At 49.3% G+C, this 18943-nt stretch overlaps 1 protein-coding gene across 4 annotated transcripts in view; it reads left to right on the top strand.

The window, feature by feature from the left end:
* Window positions 1-18678, top strand: part of NDEL1 (nudE neurodevelopment protein 1 like 1) — a 29260-nt gene extending 10582 nt beyond the window's left edge. For 3 of the 4 annotated variants that reach the window (XM_055794256.1, XM_055794257.1, XM_027784880.2), the window contains exons 3-9: window positions 241-394; window positions 1668-1816; window positions 2859-2995; window positions 5088-5261; window positions 6075-6166; window positions 8520-8671; window positions 16943-18678. In XM_055794256.1, the coding sequence (XP_055650231.1) occupies window positions 241-394; window positions 1668-1816; window positions 2859-2995; window positions 5088-5261; window positions 6075-6166; window positions 8520-8671; window positions 16943-17030 (946 nt within the window). In that variant the 3' untranslated portion in view covers window positions 17031-18678. Of the gene's footprint in view, window positions 1-240; window positions 395-1667; window positions 1817-2858; window positions 2996-5087; window positions 5262-6074; window positions 6167-8519; window positions 8672-11774; window positions 11810-16942 lie in introns of all 4 variants that reach the window. The other variant, XM_055794258.1, reaches the window with a different exon arrangement.
* Window positions 18679-18943: the final 265 nt, after the last annotated feature.

Below are 18943 nucleotides of genomic sequence, written 5' to 3'. Positions count from 1 at the left end.
TCACACATGCGTTTAATGTAGCTGTTCGTTTTGATGCAAGAGAATTAATTTCCTTTTATAGCTAAGCTTAATGTGATTTCTCAGTTTCCCCATTTTTCTTTTTCCCCTTAGAGGTCTGTAGGTGACACTTAAGCTGATAAAACAGGAGTTTTAAAGTATTTAATATTTTAGAAGAGCTGTGGATTTTCTTTTAATTTGGGAGATACTGGCTTGTCAACTGATGAAATCCTCTCCTTACAGCTTCCAGGAAGCTCGCGAAGAGCTGGCTGAGTTTCAGGAGGGAAGCAGAGAATTAGAAGCTGAGTTGGAGGCACAGCTAGTCCAAGCTGAGCAGAGGAATAGAGATTTGCAAGCAGATAACCAAAGACTGAAGTATGAAGTGGAAACATTAAAGGTAGGTCTTTTCTGTAATAGCACTGCTGCTTCTTAAAGATATGTTTTCGATCTCATTTTAGATTGTCTGGTCTGTTTGTGGTCACTGAGTATCCCAATGAAGTAAAGGAGTTGTCTGTTCAAGATCCAGACCAAAGTATGACATGTACTCCAAATAAGGCCAGCAACTTACCAGGGAAATTTCTGGTGGAATTTTTCTTGTTCACATCATGAAACTCTTGTCATGGAGTTTGTGCTTGTTTGTTTGAATTCTCTAGGCTTTGCCAAGTAGTAGCTTTAGTAGTTACACAGGCAACATCAGCATAGCAACAGTGTGGACAACACAAGTATGTTTTTGTCACACCACTGCATTGTCATCTTCCTTTGCAAACTAAGGGGTTTTTGCCCAGAGGTCTCCTTGGTTTTGAGACCTTAAAGAAAGCTGAAGATTGGTGATTTGTGCACATCTTTCAGAGAGAAACTAATTAATTCTTAACAGCCATATCTGTGGAGACAGGAATTGTGTAAAGATCTGCACGTGCAGAAGGTAACTTTTATTTGATGCCTGTATGTTAACAAGTTCTCACCTCTTTTGGAATCTTGGAAAAGCATCATTTGTTGTAGTCTTGAGTTATTTTATTGAAGGCAAGGGTTGGAAACTTACCCAGTGGAATTAAAAGTTTATGGGGTTACTTGTTTGCATATCCACTCCTGGCTTTATCTGTAAGGTCAATAAGTGGTTTATAATGTCAGCAGTTTTTCCATAAGCCCCTGTCTGTACCCTCAGAGCTGGTGAGAGTGTTTGGGAGTGAGTTCCACCAGTCTTTCAAAGATGAGCTTGTGGACCTGGAGGTTTTGCAACAGATTTCAGTAGATCTCATTTTTGCTAATGGAGGTGTCAGACAATTTCTGGTAACAGTGTGGCTATTGTCAGGGGAGAGGCACTGAAGGGGAGGCTATGTAGTTAGATTTCTCTCTGGCTTCCTAGATATTTGAGACTTCAGAGCAGCTGTCAGTGCAGGCTGTTGGGAACAGATGCAGGGATGCATTTCTGAGCAGCCAGCTGTGTCGTGGCAGGATGTCTGTGCACAGTGCAGCATTTGTGATTTTATGCTGTGTCCAGCTCTGACGTTCAGAGCAGCCTGTTCTTTCTGCTTCTCCAATTTGCTCTGTATTACCAGCAATCCCAAATCGGCAAACTGCAGCGAGTATGTTACTTTCTTTGTCCCATTTTACTACTGATGACTTGGAGAGTGTACGCAACTGATATTTATCTCACTGCTTCTTTCTTTCAGGAGAAACTGGAGCACCAGTATGCGCAAAGTTACAAGCAAGTGTCGTTGTTAGAGGATGACCTGAGCCAGACACGGGCCATTAAAGATCAGCTGCATAAGTATGTGAGGGAGCTGGAGCAGGCCAACGATGACTTGGAACGTGCAAAGAGGTGAAGACTGCAAACCTCTTCTTTGCTTTAAAGTTTTCACTAGATCTTTTCTTTGCTACCCTGATCATTGTATTATTCCTTAAAGGGGAAAATAACATGCATTCAAAAAAACCTAAACAAACCCAGAGACATTTGATTCTTGAACAGTGCTGTTTACCTTTGGAGTTCACCTCCATCAGCTGGTAGTGTTACATTACAGCAAGAAAGGCAGGGGACCGAAGTGCTTCGTGTTTCTGTGAGAAACAGGCAGTGCGAGCAGGCTCAGAGCAAGCCAGGCCAGTGCGCTGCTTTTAGTACTACCAGCTAGGTAACTTTATAATACATTTGTGATCCTTGTAGCTCAAAGCCCCTTTGAAGTAAGAAGCTAATGCTTTACATAGTCCCTTTTAAATAAAGCAGGCCAAAGGAGTCTCCTCTTCCCTTGCATAACAGCTTAATGACTATAGGGAACAAACGTGCCCTTTATAAATGCATAAAATGAACAGGCTGCTCTTAGCAACGCCCAGTTTTGGAGCAGGTCATGCTTCCCTTTTGCTGAATGGGAATTTTGCCATTGATTCAGTGGGACCAGGAATGAGCCTCTGGCTATCTGGCAAAAAGATCTGAAAGCTGAGGCCCTGTTTCCACAAGGCTCTTAACCTCCTGACTAACTTTTGACACTAACTTTTGAGCAAATTGGGTCTTAGCTAATGTCCCAGTGCCCTGCTTTTTGCATTCGCTGGGCTGTTGCCTGTCCAGAGCTCTGGAGAGTACAGCACCACCTGAGCCAGTGCTTAGGAGCATGGGAAAAGTGGAGATGGGTGCACTGGACTGGCTCTTTCCCAGCTCTTTGGTACATCTCTGAGAGCCAGATGCTATCATGTTCTTTTCATCTGATTTCCCTGCTGCTTTGGAGTTTAGTCCTTTCTAAGAAGCATTTCCATAGCTTTCGAATTACTAACTTGAATGTAGGCCCTGCTAACATTTTTCTTCTATTATGTTTTTGAATACTCTTTTATGTTGGCTGAGCTGAAGAAACTAATATTCTGGATTTTGTTTCTAGGGCAACAATAGTTTCACTGGAAGACTTTGAACAAAGGCTGAACCAAGCTATTGAGAGAAATGCGTTTTTAGAAAGTGAGCTGGATGACAAGGAATCGTTGCTAGTTTCTGTACAGAGATTAAAGGATGAAGCGAGAGGTATGGCTTACTTGATTAGTTCTGTGTCTTGGTACATTGTTGGCTTGGTAAGAGAGACATGTAGCAACCAAAGCTCATGTTTACAGAAAGCCTCACATAATGAGACTTGCACTGGATGCGTAATGTAAGCGTTGGGTATTACTAACAGTATGTTCTCTCTTCTTTGTATGTCCAGTGTAGCTAAGAGGAAAAATTTCCTCATGTAGGGCAAAGTTAATATCAGATTCATTCAGGATGTTTTAACACAGGGAAGTACAAAAGTAGTATGTTTCTTAGATGTAACAGAATATGGGGAAGTGTGCTGCAAAAGTTCCAACTCGCTGTGGTTTTATGTCTTGTATAGGAAGGGAAAGCATAGGAAATGACAGGGAAATACATCATAAATGGTTAAATAACTTTCTTTAAAAATCCTGTCTCCTGTGTTCCTTCTAAACCTCTTGGAAATTGCCTGGTTTATTTAAGATATTCCAGTGAAGACTGTGATAAGACTGGTGTGATCCGAGATGTTTGGGATAGTGTTCTGGGATGTCATCAGGAGCTGAGGATTCCCCAGTGGATTAGGCACTGAGGATGCTGGAGATGCATTTTTTAATTTTTTTTTTAATGGTTGATGGAAACTAATTTCTCTAACAGTGGCGATGATCTGCTCCTCAGCCTGTGCCTGCCTTTAATGTAGTTTAGTGGTTTTCAACTTTGTTTCCCAAGTGAAGCTTTTCTAAAATAATTCCTCAGTTAAGGCCTAGACCTGAGTGTGAGACAGCACACTTGACAACAGGCTGGGATTTTTTTGTTGTTGTTCTCCTTTGTGAAGTTCTTTGGACCATGCTCGTTCCCCACAAATTGAAAGCTTTTATTGGAAGCACAGGAATTTTATAACAAATATGAAAAGGGAAATACATGTGTTGTAGTTTGGGGTTAGGGTAATAATACTGGAAAAAACAAAAAAACCTAGGGGACTGTTTTCTAGAACACTGGAATGATATGCAGAAAAGACATCTTGTTTCTTGGATGAGTCATTTGGAAACTTTTAGTGTTTGTTAGGGTAACAAAGCTACATGTTATTCCCCCTGACAACAGCCCCTTGACAGCAAGCAGGAACACTAACCACTAAAAGACTGATACAGTGTCAAGGTCAAATATTTCTGATTGAACAGCCACAAATCCTCTGCTAGGAGCCTAAATAGTTTTTCATTTCAGCTGTGCTGTTTTACTTAAAATCAGGTCTAAATATTTGTGAGAACTTAAAAGCCACAATGTACAACTAATTTTGCTCTTGCATGTTATACCAGATTGAGGCAAGGAATAAGAAGTCTGTGGAAGATTAAGTTGCTGTACCCAAAAAGAAACAACCCCCTTGTAATCTATCGTTTATTTGTGTCTAGTCCCTTCTAAGGATTTTATAGATTCAATGCTGAGCTGTGCTGGATGCTCTTTGTAGCAAAGGTGTGTGGAAATGGGAGGGGACAAGGTAGGGGTAAGCGGCAGTCTGGAGAGGAGGTGAGAATGAAACATGTGTTTCCTAATCTCTAGTCTCTTTCCCTGTGGTTTGGACTACCCAGCCTCTCCAGTCTACTCTTCTACTTGTCGAGGTATCAAGAAACTGGGTTCAACCCTTTGACTGTCTCTGGCTAGTGTGGAGTCCTGTGGTATATTAACTGGAAGAATAATGTGGGGAACTGGAAACAAGAATAGGTTATTCTTCCCTTTTTCCAGCCTCTGGGCAGGAGCCGAGTGTAGTTCGGCAGGCATTTGTGGCCAGCTGCAGTTTTTGTAGCACGCTTTCCATGGGACTCACGGTACAGGTGGGCAAAAATACCGAGGCTAAATCACCAGCTGTGCTCACTGGGACCACACAGTGCTGTGGTCCAGCGAGGGCTCTGTCTGCTGCCTCTCTGCTCCCAGCTGTCATGGGAAATGATGGTGCTGGGCTGTGACTGCTCTGAGGTGGGGGAAAGCAAGCAGCAGGCAATTAATACAAGGTTGTCACAAAGTGTCTCCTCCTCCCTCCCTCCCAAATGAATAAGAGAGAGTGTGTGTTTGAGAAATCGGTCGCTAATATGGGGGGTTTGTTTGTTTTTCCCTTGACCCTTAGACTTACGGCAAGAGCTGGCAGTACGGGAAAGACAACAAGAAGTCACCCGAAAGTCAGCACCCAGTTCTCCGACTCTAGACTGTGAAAAGATGGATTCAGCTGTCCAGGCATCTCTCTCCTTGCCAGCTACGCCTGTTGGAAAAGGATCAGAAAATAGTTTTCCTTCCCCAAAAGGTATAAGTCATAGAAACTGTGTCTAGTTGTTCGGCAGTATGTTCAGCTTGTTAGCTAACAGTTTCAGACCAAGTGCTTGTTGGTGAATTTGAAGTAAATGCAGGTGGATCCCACAGGTGTGTTGCATAAGGTGTGTTTAAATCCTGGGGCAGCATCAGGTGCATTCAAGGAGTATAATGAGTAAGTAGCACAGGAGAGAAGGGCAGTGAAGCTTAGATAAGATTTTTGAGGGGGAAGGGGTTGTACTCAGCACTAGGTGCCTGCAGCAGAGCACTGAAGATACCTGGGGTTGCAGGGAAGTGGAGTAGCTGGTATTTCTTCTTAAGTGTGGGGTAGCAGTGGTGAGTAAATGGTAGTCAGTAATTCTAATGGTCTGGGGTCTCTGTTACCGCACATAGTTTTCAGGGGTCATCTCTTCTCTGTGAGACATCAGGATGTTAGTCTAGTCCCCTTCCCCATCTGGAAGGCTCTGGACAATCACAAGGATTAATACATTATTTTTTCAAATTAGAAAGGGTAGATTCCAGAGGAAGCTCTGGCTGGATTAGATGAATTGCAGGCAATAGCCTTGCAGATGGGAGAGTGCATGAACTCTGCATGTAGGTCTAATGGGAAAGAGGGCAGTGGACAGGAATTAAGCTTTTTCATTTTCCGTGGCTAATGGTCATGTAGTCTGTGTGTTATTGTGGGATAATTGTATAAAGAGTCTGCAGCAGGATTTTAGATTTACCTTTTTATGTAGAAGTTGATTTATTTACATTTAAAAGAAAAATTGACTGTAGGGCGTATAATAAAGCGTGTCTGTATTTGCAGCTATACCAAATGGATTTGGTACCAGCCCCCTTACTCCTTCAGCTAGAATATCTGCACTCAACATTGTGGGAGATCTATTACGGAAAGTGGGGGTGAGTGCTCTGAACTGAAGCTCTGTGCTGCTAGTTCTTACTAGCTCTGTGCTGCTGTCGTTGTGCTTTCGTCCTTGCGCACAATTAGAGCAAGGCCTTAGCCCATGCTGAATACGTGCTGTACTTCCCAAATCACCCGTGTTCACTGTTTAGTATGTGATAATCTGTTTTGTGTTTTTTAATTATCTTGATTTGTAAAGTGTGTTACTAAGGTTCTGATGCAGATTTTTGGTGTCAAAATTCATATTTGGAGTAGAAGTTTCTCAAGCACTTTGGTATGTGGAGTTAGACAGCAACAGCTACTTTTCCTTGCTTTAAACTGGGCCTTGCAGCTTCCTCTGTAATGAGGCTAAGATGCAGAGCCTCAGACTCTGGGTGCCTGCTGCACATGAGCAAGGAGCCGAGATCACGCTGCCAGTGTCTCCTCATGTGCCTGGGGAGATCTGCAACAGATGCTGAAAATGGGAAATAAATAATGTCCAGAAACCTTTGATAAGAAAGTGAGAAAATAAATCAGGAGAAAGCCCAGTGTTCCCATATGTAGTTGATGGGGAAGTGAAATGCGTGAGCTGTTAAAGGGATTACTGCTGTAAGCAGGGAAGAAGTGGTTTAAACATCTGTTACAGTGTTGGTTAGGATGCCAGGCTTTCCAGTTGAACGAAGACATGACTCCTGAGTTAGGAGAAGCTCGTTGACATGCCTCGGTGGTTCGTGTTTTGAGTGGAAGCATGGTTAGCCTTGGTGTCTAGCCTCCGGTGCTGGCTTTCCTCCGTCTCTTGTGGCTAACACTGAGAACAGCAATAGATGCAGTAGAGACAGTTGTTTTAGCAAAGTTTGAAATTGAAAATTACCTCGTTGCTTGCATTTGGAGCCAGTGAGCTCGTAGTTGGTTTGAAAGGGCGGCAGGATGACTCTGGGTTGTGGAGTGACGTGTTTAAAATGGGATCATTGTGAGTAAGAGTCTGCAGGGGATTTAGGGAGCTTAATCACAATCCTGTGTGATTACTCTGCAAGGACAGGAAATGCCAAATAAGCATGCTGCCTTCCCAGCCTGCTCTTAGACACACACTCTGCCACTGATACAAAATTCCAGCTTGTGCATTTGTTTAGTAACAATTATAGGATGTTCAGGATTTCTTTGGGTTTGGCTGTTCATAGGATGCCTCATCCCAAGCCTTAGACTCCTTTCCTCTGCAGGAAATTTCCCCTCTGCTTTCTTGCTCGCAGCTGAGACGGGAGTCGCTTGGCACAGATCATGCTGGCTATTTCCAGCTGATAGGTGCTTTGAGACCAAGAGATTGGTAATTATCTCTATCTCCCCATATAGTTGCTAGTAAGCTTACATGGATTTCTAGAAGACCGTGTAGTGTTCACTTATGTGGGGTAGCGTGTCGGTGCCTTATTAATGGAATATTTTTCTATGTGGAACAGGACCAAACCACGTGTTTGGGGAGATGAGCTTTTGTCTCCAGTGCATGCATTTGCACGTGTCTGAATGCCTCCTTGCACAGGGTGGATGTACCAAAGAGTTAAGAGGACTTTCTGCTAGACCAGATGGACATTCGAGTTAAGCCTCAGTTTGTGACAGGCAGCAGAAAGGGCAGGTGATGTTCTGAAGAGGGAAATCAGGCTTTTGTTCTCCTGCCTGCAAGGAGTCAGTGGGTGATCCGGAGACTGTCACCTTGTATAGGGGGAAAAAGATCTCACCAGGCTTGGTTGGAAGTAGTAGAGATGAGGTGCAGGCCACAGAGACAGGCTTAGCTGCTGCCTTAGATTCCTCCTTCTGATGCTGTGGCTGTAGCACTGTTTGTTCTGAAGTGTATCAGTGGGGCTTAGGAAACTGTTTTGGTTTTTTTGTAGGCCAAGATTAAAAAAGAAATGCTAGAAGGCATTGTCCTGAGGAAAAAATTCAACTTCCCAAATATGCGGTTCCTCCCAAAACCTGAGGATTCTGCTTTAGGCTCTGTCTTAGTCTTCCAATTAGCTTATGCCAGTCTTGCTGCAGCTGCTGAAGCAAGAAGTTTTGGTAACTTCTGCTAGGAGTTGGCTTCCTTATTTTAAGTAATTAACTGAAAGTGGATATGTTCAAAAATCTGAACCCTAATGGAACTGAGTCATGCCTAGCAGTCTGCGTCAGCGTCTTGTTGTGTGTGTTCCCTTTGGGGTTGGGTAATAGAGAAAATTATAGCTTTGTTCCCTTTTAGTTCAGTTTTTGCCAAAGGTGATCACACTGGGGTCCTGATCATGGTGATCTTGGGGTCATGACAAAGCATGAACTCAAGCAGCAAAATACTTTCTCTTAATGGTATTAATGTTTTGACAATGCTTTTTTTTCCCCTCCCCACTTTCACAGGCCTTAGAATCCAAATTAGCTGCTTGCAGAAATTTTGCAAAGGACCAGGCATCACGGAAATCCTATATTTCAGGGAACGTTAACAGCAGCATGATGAACAGCAATGGCACAAAGTACCCTCATCCGGGGCATACTTCTTTCTTCGACAAAGGGTAAGTAAGGATATATTTTTCCCCAAAAGGGGCGTGCATTTCAGCATGTACTTTGAGCAGAAGTTTTTCTTGGCTTGTCTTTAGCCTATGACAGCTTTTGTCCTATAGGAAAAATAATTTGCGGAGCCAAAGTCTCGAGGGGATGGGGAAGGTGACAGTACTGATTTCTGTAAAGCAAAGAGAAAAGCCAATGTGACTGTCTCCTAGCTGGTAGGATGTCAGTGCCTGTTCTGAAGTAAGTAGTGGTGGAGTTGCTATAGTTACTGGTGTGCTCATGGGGAAGTACATTAACTGCAAATCTGGAGATTCCCTTGGTGAGAACAGCTGAGTGTAGGCAGCAAACGTTCGCTGGGAGGCTGGTGCCCTCTTTGCTCTACTTCCCCCTCTATCAGGGGGAAATTAAACGTCATTAACAGCGTAATTCTGGTGATTGAGGGGGCAACTGCCTCTCTGGCTGTGCTGTGTGTCATCCATGAAGCCAGAAACTGCTTTCACAGGAAAAACTAGCCCACGTGTCTCCTGTGACTTGCCTGTGGTCAGAGCTTCCTCTGGGGTACTGGGAAGTGCTTGAGCAGGAGGGTTCTCCCACAGTTCCTCATAGCGCAGGGCCTCGTGCTTGTGTGAGGAGCCTGAGAAGCGAGGCAAAAACCACAGCGCTCCTCCAGTGTTAGCACTGCGGTATTGTGAGCTGTGCTTGGTGTCACTGGGCAAAACCCCCTCCGTGCTCCCTGCATGGTAGTAGCCTTCCATGCTAAACCTCAAGCCAGTGCAATTTGATGCCAATATTCAGCACATCCTCAATCCAGAATTTATTTTAGAGAATTAAATGAGCTGTTACCAACCTGAAGAGTGCCATATACAGAGCAGACAAGCTGAGCTTCCTACAATCACCCTCGTTTGAGCTAAATTGTGTTGCTATGTGGGTAGCAGGGCAAGTTGCATCTTAGAAACTGGCATTCAGAGTTTTTAGAGCCACTGCTGTTTGCTGCTTTTGGAAAGGAAGAGTTCAGAGACTATCAAAGTCAATGTCACGTGCAAACCAGACTTCTGGGTTGTTCTGTGCTGCAGGGCTGGCTGGGGTCTGTGCACCACTGCAGCAGTGCTCGTGCTTGCAGTGCACAGGCTACGTTTCAGGTGCAAGCTGTCAGGGTAGTTGGTAGGGAGAGATTATATCATGTTCTCAGGAGGCAGCATGGCTATATTGAGTTGTAGTGTGAGGAACAAGCTGATTGCTGTGTGGGGGTCAATTCAAATTATCCAGATTGTCATCACGCCTATTATCTGGGCTGGCTGCCTGGAGTTAGGAGCAGGTTGTAGCTGAAAAAGGCTTGGAAACCCAGACTCCTGAAGGATAACTTCTACAGCAGAGTTGGAGGATGTTAGTGGGCTAGAAAAGGGGGTGGAAATCACTGATGTGCTTATCTGCAAGTTGTTAGAGATCCCTCCCCAGCCCTGCTGTCCTGTCCTTCTCCTCTGCACCCCCATACGCTGTTCACAGCGGGGCTGGTGGCCCATCCCTCTCCCCTTGCAACAGCTCCTGCTCTGCGTTACTGCCCCTGTCAGGGTCTGTGCATGCTGGAGGTGTCTGTGACGTGTGCACGTCTCCACGGCTGCTGTGTAAAACCTGTGTAATTGTGTCTGCACGTGTAAGCTAAACTGAGCTGTAACCTAAATGAGGTCAGCCCCATCATGCCCGCACGCTGCCAGCAGTGGCCGAGCTCCCAGCCGCACTGGTTGCTGGCAGACATCAGATCCAGAGTGCATTGTGGTGGCTGGGCATGGGGGGCTGAGTCAAGGCATGCCCTGTCTTCTCCCTTCTCCTCCTCTCTCTCCAGCCCCCGTACTCTCCTCTCTGCCCCTAGTTGTTGCTGGAGCCTGAAACAGCCACGTGTGATCGTGGATCCAATCTAATCTGCAGCCACTGCCCAAAGAACAGCTGGTTGTGTTGTGGTGGGATTAGGGCAGAGGTAACTTGGCCACATGGTTACAGTTCCATTTACTTCCCTTCCTCTACCATTTTGTTGGTTAAAATGTTTGATGAGTCTCTGTCTCCCATCAAACACCTGCTCTTTGCTTGCTGAGTGGAGCTGAGCAGGCAGCTGCAGGCAGTGACAGGCAGCAGCTGGCACAGGGGAGTGTTGCTGTAGGGGAGGCCTGGAGGATGGCGGGGCTTGCACTGAGGCTTTGCTGGGAAATCAGAACAGTTAGGACTTATGTAATTTTTAAAAACTCCAAAGAGTCTGGTGTAAGATTAATTTCCTGCAGACTTGTTCCTTCAGGAACATGCTGTTTCTGTTCAGAAGCCAGGACAGGGCAAAACAGCACCTTGAGGATGTTCTCAGATAGATACTTGTGTTTTTCTGTTTTAATTGTTCTTAATTGGTTAATAACTTTGATCCAGTTGGGGAACAAAATGGCTCTGACCTTGATGGGCTCGGCGGAGGCCTGGCACTTGAACATCAGAGCTGAGGCAGCATGTGAGCCAACGTGGGGTGTTTGTTCCTTGTTCACTGCTCTCCTGCTCCCCTTCCTGTGTTCTTGAATGTAAAAAAAAAAAAAAAAAAAAAAAGTTCGGTTATTTTTGTGAGTCTGTTGGGTTTTGTTTTATTAAACAAGCCAATTTTTTTTTTGAGAAGTGTGTCTGCTTGCACACTTCAAGCAGTCCTGTGAAGCATGTAGGTATATTTACATGGAGGACACTGTTATCCACAACCCTGACTGTAATACATCAAGCTGTGAGATCAGGGTCATCTTTCGGTTGCTTAGTCCACCTTATTAAAAAGTTTCCCAGGAAGAAGAGGGAGCTGTAGATAACTCGGGTGCAGGTGAGTAATCCCGTGTCCTGTAATGTGCTTTGCAATGTTCAGGCTTTTATCTGGGCCGTGCTTTTTCAGTAGTGGAGTGTGATGGGAGTGCTGGTTGTTGCTGAAGTAGGACCCCTTGCCTGCCCGCGCAGAGCAGTCTCATTATGCAGTGGTGGAACAGGAGAGGTCTGGTGAGGTTTTGTGGAACACCTTTGCTTTGCCCCAATTCTTGCACCCAGGGTTATCCCCAGGAATGTCTTTTATTGTGTGCATAAACTGTTTCAATTTTTCTCCACTAGGCGTGAAAAGGTCATATTCCCCACCTTGGTCATGGGTAAATGAATTCATTTGCAATGATAAGCTGCATGCGTTTTAACTTGGTGCTTGGAGGTGCAGAGTTGGTGGTTATGCTAACTGCATGAGGTAGTAGTTCTCTTAGTATTGCAAACTAATAGCTCATGATCAAAGCCTGAGGCTATAATCTCTGTCTTTCTCCTTACTTTAGATAAACTTCTCTAGTGCTGTAACCTGTTGCAACCTGTAAGATTGTGTGCTGCTTGCTTTCTTGATCCGATTAATATTTCTTCAAAGATACGCATGTTTCTGATTGGATCAGTCACATCAGAGATACAGAATGAAGTACTGCTGCTGTTAACTTAGAAAGTTAGTTTGCCCTTCGGTCGTGTTTTGCCTCCAATGTTTTGTTGGCTGTCGGTTTGCCGATGCTCCGGTTGCCGTGGTTCTGGCTAATGGGAAAGCAAACAAAGGCACAGATGTGCTGGGAGCCAGCCAGAATTGCCGAGCAGGGAGAGTGGACAGCACGGTCTGAAGCGCAGGGAGACAGCAGTGCTCCTGCTCGGTGTCACCACCCCTGCCCGGCGCACCCGGGTGGCACCGTCGTGCCAAGGCTGTGCAGGCAGCGGGGCCACGGGCTCTGTGGGAGGGGATCCGGCCACACAGGGGCTCGGTGCACCACCGGCAGCGATGGCGAAGGGTCCTTGTTTATCTGCCTCTCAAGGCAGTGGGAAGGGCTCCCCACGCTGTCAAAAAGCGCAGGTCCTTTACCAGCCTCATCTGCCACAGCCTTGTCCCTGTGCTCCTTATTTCTCTGTGCTGGGTGTTCATCTGTCTCCTTGTGCTGTTACTGCTGCTTGCGGTAAGTGGTGTGTTTTAAAGCACTCACCTGCCTGGAAACTCACTCTTCATCTGGTTTTCTTTCGGGGCCAGTCGCCAAGTATGCTTTGACCACATCCATTTACTCCTCAAGCTGGGCTATTCGGCTACAGGAAAATTTTCTGCTGAGTTGTTGTTGGATACGTAAAGTTGGGGGAGTCTTAGCGATAAGGTGCTAAGTACAAAATACAGCTTGAAATACAGTTTAATGAGTAAAAACCTATCTTTAGCAATCAGGGCAGAGAGCGCGGTTGGAAATGGGCAGAAAATCCACGCCAGTGCAGAGACAGGCAATTGGAAACATCCGTCAGAAACCCTGCAGGGAGCATTTCCAGCAGGGATCGGTGCTTTCGGTGCCATTTGAAGCACCAGAGCGTGGTTTCTCAGGAAGCCTGGAGCAAGGGCACAGCACAGGCTCCACAGAGCTCGTTCGGTTGGGTCTGAGGGTCAGTGAAACGAGGCAGAAGCAGGAGGGAAGTGATCTGGCTGGGATTAATCGCTGCAGGCGGGTCCCCAGGCTGCTGGGCAGCTCGGCTCTGTGCAGCAGCCCCGCACACGTGCCAGGCCTGGCCTGGGCAGAGCAGCCAAGGGCAGGAGCGATGCGGTGCTGGCTGAGACCCTGGGGACTGAGCACAAGGACTTGTCTTCCCAGCTCCCTTCTGAGAGGTTAGGCAGGGGTCATCCAGTCCACTTTATTTGTTACTTTTTACCATTGCTGTGTTAAACATATTTTCTTTTCCTTTAACCCTGTTTCTAACTGCAGTAATGCTGATCTTTTTTTCCCTTTTTTTTTTTTGTGCATTTTCACGTTACCAACAGAAATCCATGACTGGGTAAGACCTCAGTAAGCTCAGCCATAATGCCAGCTTTCAGTTTGCCCCCCAATTGCTGCTACTAGTTGAAGCCTTTTCCTGTGCCCCCCTTACTGCACTGGCTTTCAGCAAACCAAAGCCCCTGCTTTATCTCTGTTTCTGCACCGAGGGCAGGACGCAGTGAACGGTGCAGGTAACTGTCTGCGGGAGCTGATCTGGGGAGAAGCTGCCTCCCTGCTGTATTTTTTTAAATCAGCAAACAATGGGGAAACCTCAAAAGGGTTCTAAATGAGGTTTCTATCTTTCTCCATCTTCAGCAGAAAGCCTTCTCATGTCTCCCTTGTGCATCACAGTGCTGTGAGCACTTCACATGTGCGGGTTAACATTTGTAACACAGTGCTTGTAGCACTTGTCCTCTTGCTGCCCTGGCTCTGTGATAATAGGGCTTGGTCTCCCTTCTTGTTTCAGGCATTGCTGGATTATTTTTGACGCAGGTAGTTTAGGCATAGTCCCGTCATGTCCATGTGGCATCTGTGCTGAGCATCTGATGGTTTCATAGCTTCTGGCCTCATTTGTGCACCTCTGGGAGATGGAAGAGGGCACCCAAGCTGCTAAACATGACTCTGAGCAGGGGCTGAGGAGGGTTAGAGAGACGTGTCGTTTCGTTTAAAAGGAGAAACTGCCTGCAGAGGCAGGTCCGTTGGATGGTGACAGCTGCAGGGAGGCGTTCTCCCCACAGGCACAGCTTGGGTGCTGGAAACCTGCTTTGGGAGCAGTTGGTGCCCCAGAAACGGCAATATTCGAAGGTTTGTACTGCTTCCTTCGGCCTGTCCCTGGTGTAGCGCCATGTGCTGATGCCACACATTGGGTTTTGATTCAGCAATGTCGTGTCAGGGGGGCTGACGGGCAGCGGTGGGGAGGCGCCTGGTGGCGGGGAGGGCGGCTGGCTTGGTGCAGAGGGGGATAATGCTTCAAGGTTTGAGCTCTGCAGGGATGTGGACCCTTCTGCCTGGCGTGGTGCAGTGCTTTGGGGGATCGCTGGGTTGCAAGGACAGGCTGCGTGGGGAGCGTTGGCGCTTGCTATGGGCCTGAAAGGGGTCAGTTGTCCCCAGCCTGCCTGTCCCACCGTGCCACGCTGGAGGCAGCACAGCCGGGATGGGGACTGGTGCTCGTTCAGCCGAGCTGCAGACCTGGCCAGCCTGCCCAGGGTGCTGGCGTTGGCCGGGCCGCATCCTGCATGCAGCAGGGACTGGGCACCATCCCGTGGTGTCTGTCAGTCGCAAAGAGTGGCTCTCAATTTAGTGCAGGAAACGTGACAAATCCATAAAGCTTGGCTTTAATGCGACTCATCAAACACAAGCACTTCCAGGCTGCTGATGTTGAATGTCACTTTTCTCTAACCCTTCCCAAAGCCAGCAAACTACTCCATTTTAATCCTGTTTGGCGTTGGGGGTTTTGTTGTGTGTGGTTTTTTTTGGTGTTTGTTTGGTTTTTTTTTTTTCCTCTCCCTGTCCTACTTGGCAGAGGCACTTTCTAGCTGATAACTAATTTGCAGACTCATGTCGGGATCAGGTTGGCTTCATGCCCCTTCATCCAAAGGCAAATAGTGAAATACATCTGCCCCTAAGCCTCTTCCAGCAGCTATTTATTGCGTGCAGCCAGGGAGGCACTTGCCTTTTGAAATGTAGTGAAGCAACACTCAAATGGGAGTTGGAAGTTTCCAGCTTAATGGGGCGGAGGTGGGAAAGGCGGTTTCTCCCTGCTCCGGCCCTGCTGCTGGGGTGTGCTTCAGGCTGTGCCAGTGTGGATGTTTAAGAGCAAGAGACAGAAAGGAGACGGCCTGGCTCTAGCGGTGAGCCGTGTCACCATGGGAATCTGTCCTCGCTAGCAAGCGTTGAGATTTTTAGTTCTTCATCTGCTCTTCTGGAAGGGTTTTGTAACTGCCCGGTGCAACGACAGCAGCCTCCTGGGTTTGCTGGCGGGGTTTCCGCATCCCTGATGCGGGAGGTGCGAGGTCAGCAGTGAACGCGAGCCGCACAGGAGCCGTGTGCCACGCGAAAGGGAGCACGGAAAGAGCACTGCTCTGTCTGGGGGTGCTGTCGTGAGCCACCCACGTGTGAGGGGCTGGCACACTGGTCCCTTAGGCAGCGATGGCAGCGAGGGGGGACGTGCCTCAGAGCGCATACGCCAGGTCCAGCCGGGGACCCCAGAGCCACCAGCTCGCAGGGTGGCTTTTTCTTCATCTGTAGAGCCCTCACGCCTCTCGTTCTTCCCTTTGCTCGCTGCAGCTTGCTGATCTGAGCAGCAAAGGCTGGCTCGTGCGGTGTCCCTCCTCACACGTGTAGCTCTGCCAGGAGAGATCCGAATGGCACCTTCTGTGGTGCTGGTGATTCGGGCAGAGCCGGTGAGGTGCTGGCGGGGCCCCTTCTTGGCAGCGGGTGGACATCGGGGCAGGGGCTGGCCTGCCTTGCGGGGGTGGGGGGGTTCTCCCCCCACCTGTGGTGTTACAAACCTGACCGTGAGGGCAGGGTGCTGCTCTGGGGCAACAGTGGGGGTGGACGTGCCGTCCTGAGACGGGGACAGAATTGCTTCTGGCTGTCAGGGCTGTGGTGCTGGTGATCAGCAGATGGTGAGCCTGGGCAGACGCTGTGTGTTGAGCCTAATTACGGAAAATCTGTCAAAGCCGTAACCCAGTAGAGATGGAGAAGCTGGCAGACCCAAGTGCTCCTCTCTCAGCCCACCAGGAAGCCAGGTTCTCCATGCCTGCCTTACTCCCAGCAGCCTGGCGAAGGGGAGAACCCATGGACCCTGGGGGTGTGGAGGCATCCGGAGCCCCCCCTGCACCCCAGCCGGAGTAGTGTAGTGTAGAGGCGACTCTGCTGTGCTTTAACGCGTGCCTGCCTGCCCTCACAGAGCCCGTCGCCGTGCGTGTGCCCATCCCCGTGACGGGGCAGAGCTTGTGTAGCCAGCTGTGACGGGCCTGGGGACGTGGGTGGGGGCGGCCCCAGCCCTGCTGCGCGCCCTGCGTGAGGGTGCTGCTGCCTGTGCCCCTCTGTCCTGCTCCTGGGCAAACGGGCGGCTATTCAGAGGGAAGGGGGCTGGCCACGGGGACCGAGCCTCCAGCGCTGTTGTGCCTGGTGCCTTCAGCTGTGTCCACCCCATCGTGTAGCCCCAGCAGGCCCAGGGTCTGTGCAGGAGCCGCTCGTCCTGCCGGGCTGGTGATGTACCTGCTCCAGGTGATGGGTTGGGCACCCACCTGTGTATCCCTGGCTGCGTGTGAGCACCGGTCCTCGCAGCCAGAGGTGGGAGCCCTGATGCTGTCCTGTGTTGGCTCTGCTCCTGCACCACCGAGCAGCCCTACAGTCAGGGTGATAGGTGCAGTGAGGGAGGCGAGGGGTCTGTCTTCCAGTTGCTGGTGATGGGGAGAGGTGAGCGGTGCCGTCTCCTGGAGCTGCTCATCACTGTCTCTTGTTGCTTCTCAGGGCAGTAAACGGCTTTGATCAAGGTCCTCCTGGACTGGGAGCCTCTCGACCATCCTCAGCGCCTGGCATGCTCCCCCTGAGCGTATGAGCCCGCGGGAGGTCGTGTTCGGACTTGCGGATGCTTTTCTCGGCCCACCAAGAGAAGAACTGCTCCCAGAACTGTTCCCGTTCCCACGCCGCTGGAACACGACCTGCACCGTGCTGCCAGAGGAGACCCTGTGCTCACGGCCCTTCATGTCCTGTTAATGCAGTTTATTTTCTCCTGTTGCTGTAGCAGATGTTCTCTGACTTGGCCCCACACCCTGTGCCGCACAAGCTGAGACACGCAGTGCTCTGTTTCAGGGGATGGCCAGACCTCGGCCAGGCAGTCCTCGGCCCCTCGCTTTATCTTTTCCATAACTTAGGTTTGGCATGACACAAACATTGGCCGCCCCTCTTAAAGGCTCCCCCTCTCCCTGCCCGCTCCAGCATCCTGCTGCTGCCCTCCCAGTAAGGCTCAGACTTCTTGAAGGAGGCCCTGGGTGAGGCTCTGCGATGGCACTTTGGACACTTGCACCTGGGAATCGGGTCCAGGTATGTGACTCGGTTACTGCGGCTGAATGCATTACTGCTGGGCAGGCGCGCGGCCGTCGCTGCTGGTGTGTGCCTGACTCCTGCCTTGGGTTGGAGCAGGCAGGGGAGGGCGGGTGGCCCTGGTGGCCCTGCCTGTGTGGGTGGCCCTGGTGGCCCCGGTGATCCTGCCTGTGCGGCAGAGGCAGCCGGGCTGCTGCGGGGCTGCAGCTGAGAGGCAGCCGGGGGTGCTGGGGGGGGCAGTGCACTGGGGGTGCCCGTCGCAGGCCCTGCACCCACCAGCTGCAACATCAAATGCCTTAGCGCAAGCTGGCGGAGCCGAGCGCTGCTGCAGCGTTCTCCCTTGGTGCTCCCGCACCCACCCGGCCGCGGGGCAGAAGGGTGCCCAGCTGCTGTAGGCGCTGACGGTGCCGCGCGGCTTCCCAGCCCCTTGTACCCCACCTTCACCCAGCCCCCGCGACAGCGGCTCCCCGAGAGCCTGAGGAAGCCGCTAACCCAGCTGGCCACCATGCCCGTGGGCCCCCAGGACCCTGTAACCGTCACAATCATGTTCCGATCTGTGTAATATATGACTGGATTTTACAGCGTCACCGACAGGCTTCTGTGACAGTTGTGGGCGGCAGTGTTACCTTGTGGGTCTTTGAAGCAACGTATTTGTGCGATTTCTCTGTCTATGTGCCTCAGAGTTGGTGGATTTTTAAAACGAACCAGCAAACCCAGCCGGGGTTTGGTCTGGGGGTTTAGGAATCGTTGTTCCCAGCCTGGTCACGTTCAGTTGGTTCCGCAGCTCCAAGTTGGTTTATTTACGAGCGCTGAGGAAAACCCTTGGCCCCAGCAGAAGGGAGGTGGGAAGCCCCCGCCTCACCGTCAGGGTTTGTATGGTCCTCCTTTCCTGCGCATCCTCTGCTGCATTTGACTGTTTACATTTGTTTTATTGTACATAGGTTTGTAAACATAATATCTTTGCCTAAGGTCTTTGTACATAACTTGGGCTTTGTAGCTTTATTTATTCAAAATCTATATGGCATGTTTCAATAGGACAGCGTCCCGTCCCACCGTGGTGACACAGATCATGATGTGGTTTAAAACAACAGACAAAAAGCAGACGAGTAATCTTCCACAAAAATAAAGTTCTTTTCATGTGGAATCGGTGGATTTTGCAGAAATGGTGCCGGTGCCTGTATTTTGTCATGGAGCGCGTTCTGCCCAGCCCCAGGGAGGGGGGGTGGCACTGGTTGCTGCCCCCCGGGCCTTGGGCTGCTGGTGCTCCCCGGGGTGCTGCTTGTGCTGCTTGTGTTTGGGCAAACAGCAGCACCTCTGCTCCGGGGGGCACGGCTGCATCCTGCCTGCGGGATGGGACTGGGGGAAGCGCTGGGGATTTTTGCTGCCTCAGTCTCCCCCAGGGAACAGCCAGGCTGAGGGTTCTCCTTC

This window comes from Falco peregrinus, chromosome 2 (genome assembly GCF_023634155.1).
Source record: "Falco peregrinus isolate bFalPer1 chromosome 2, bFalPer1.pri, whole genome shotgun sequence".
Classification (NCBI taxonomy): domain Eukaryota; kingdom Metazoa; phylum Chordata; class Aves; order Falconiformes; family Falconidae; genus Falco; species Falco peregrinus.
This window is presented reverse-complemented; position numbering and strand designations above follow the sequence as displayed.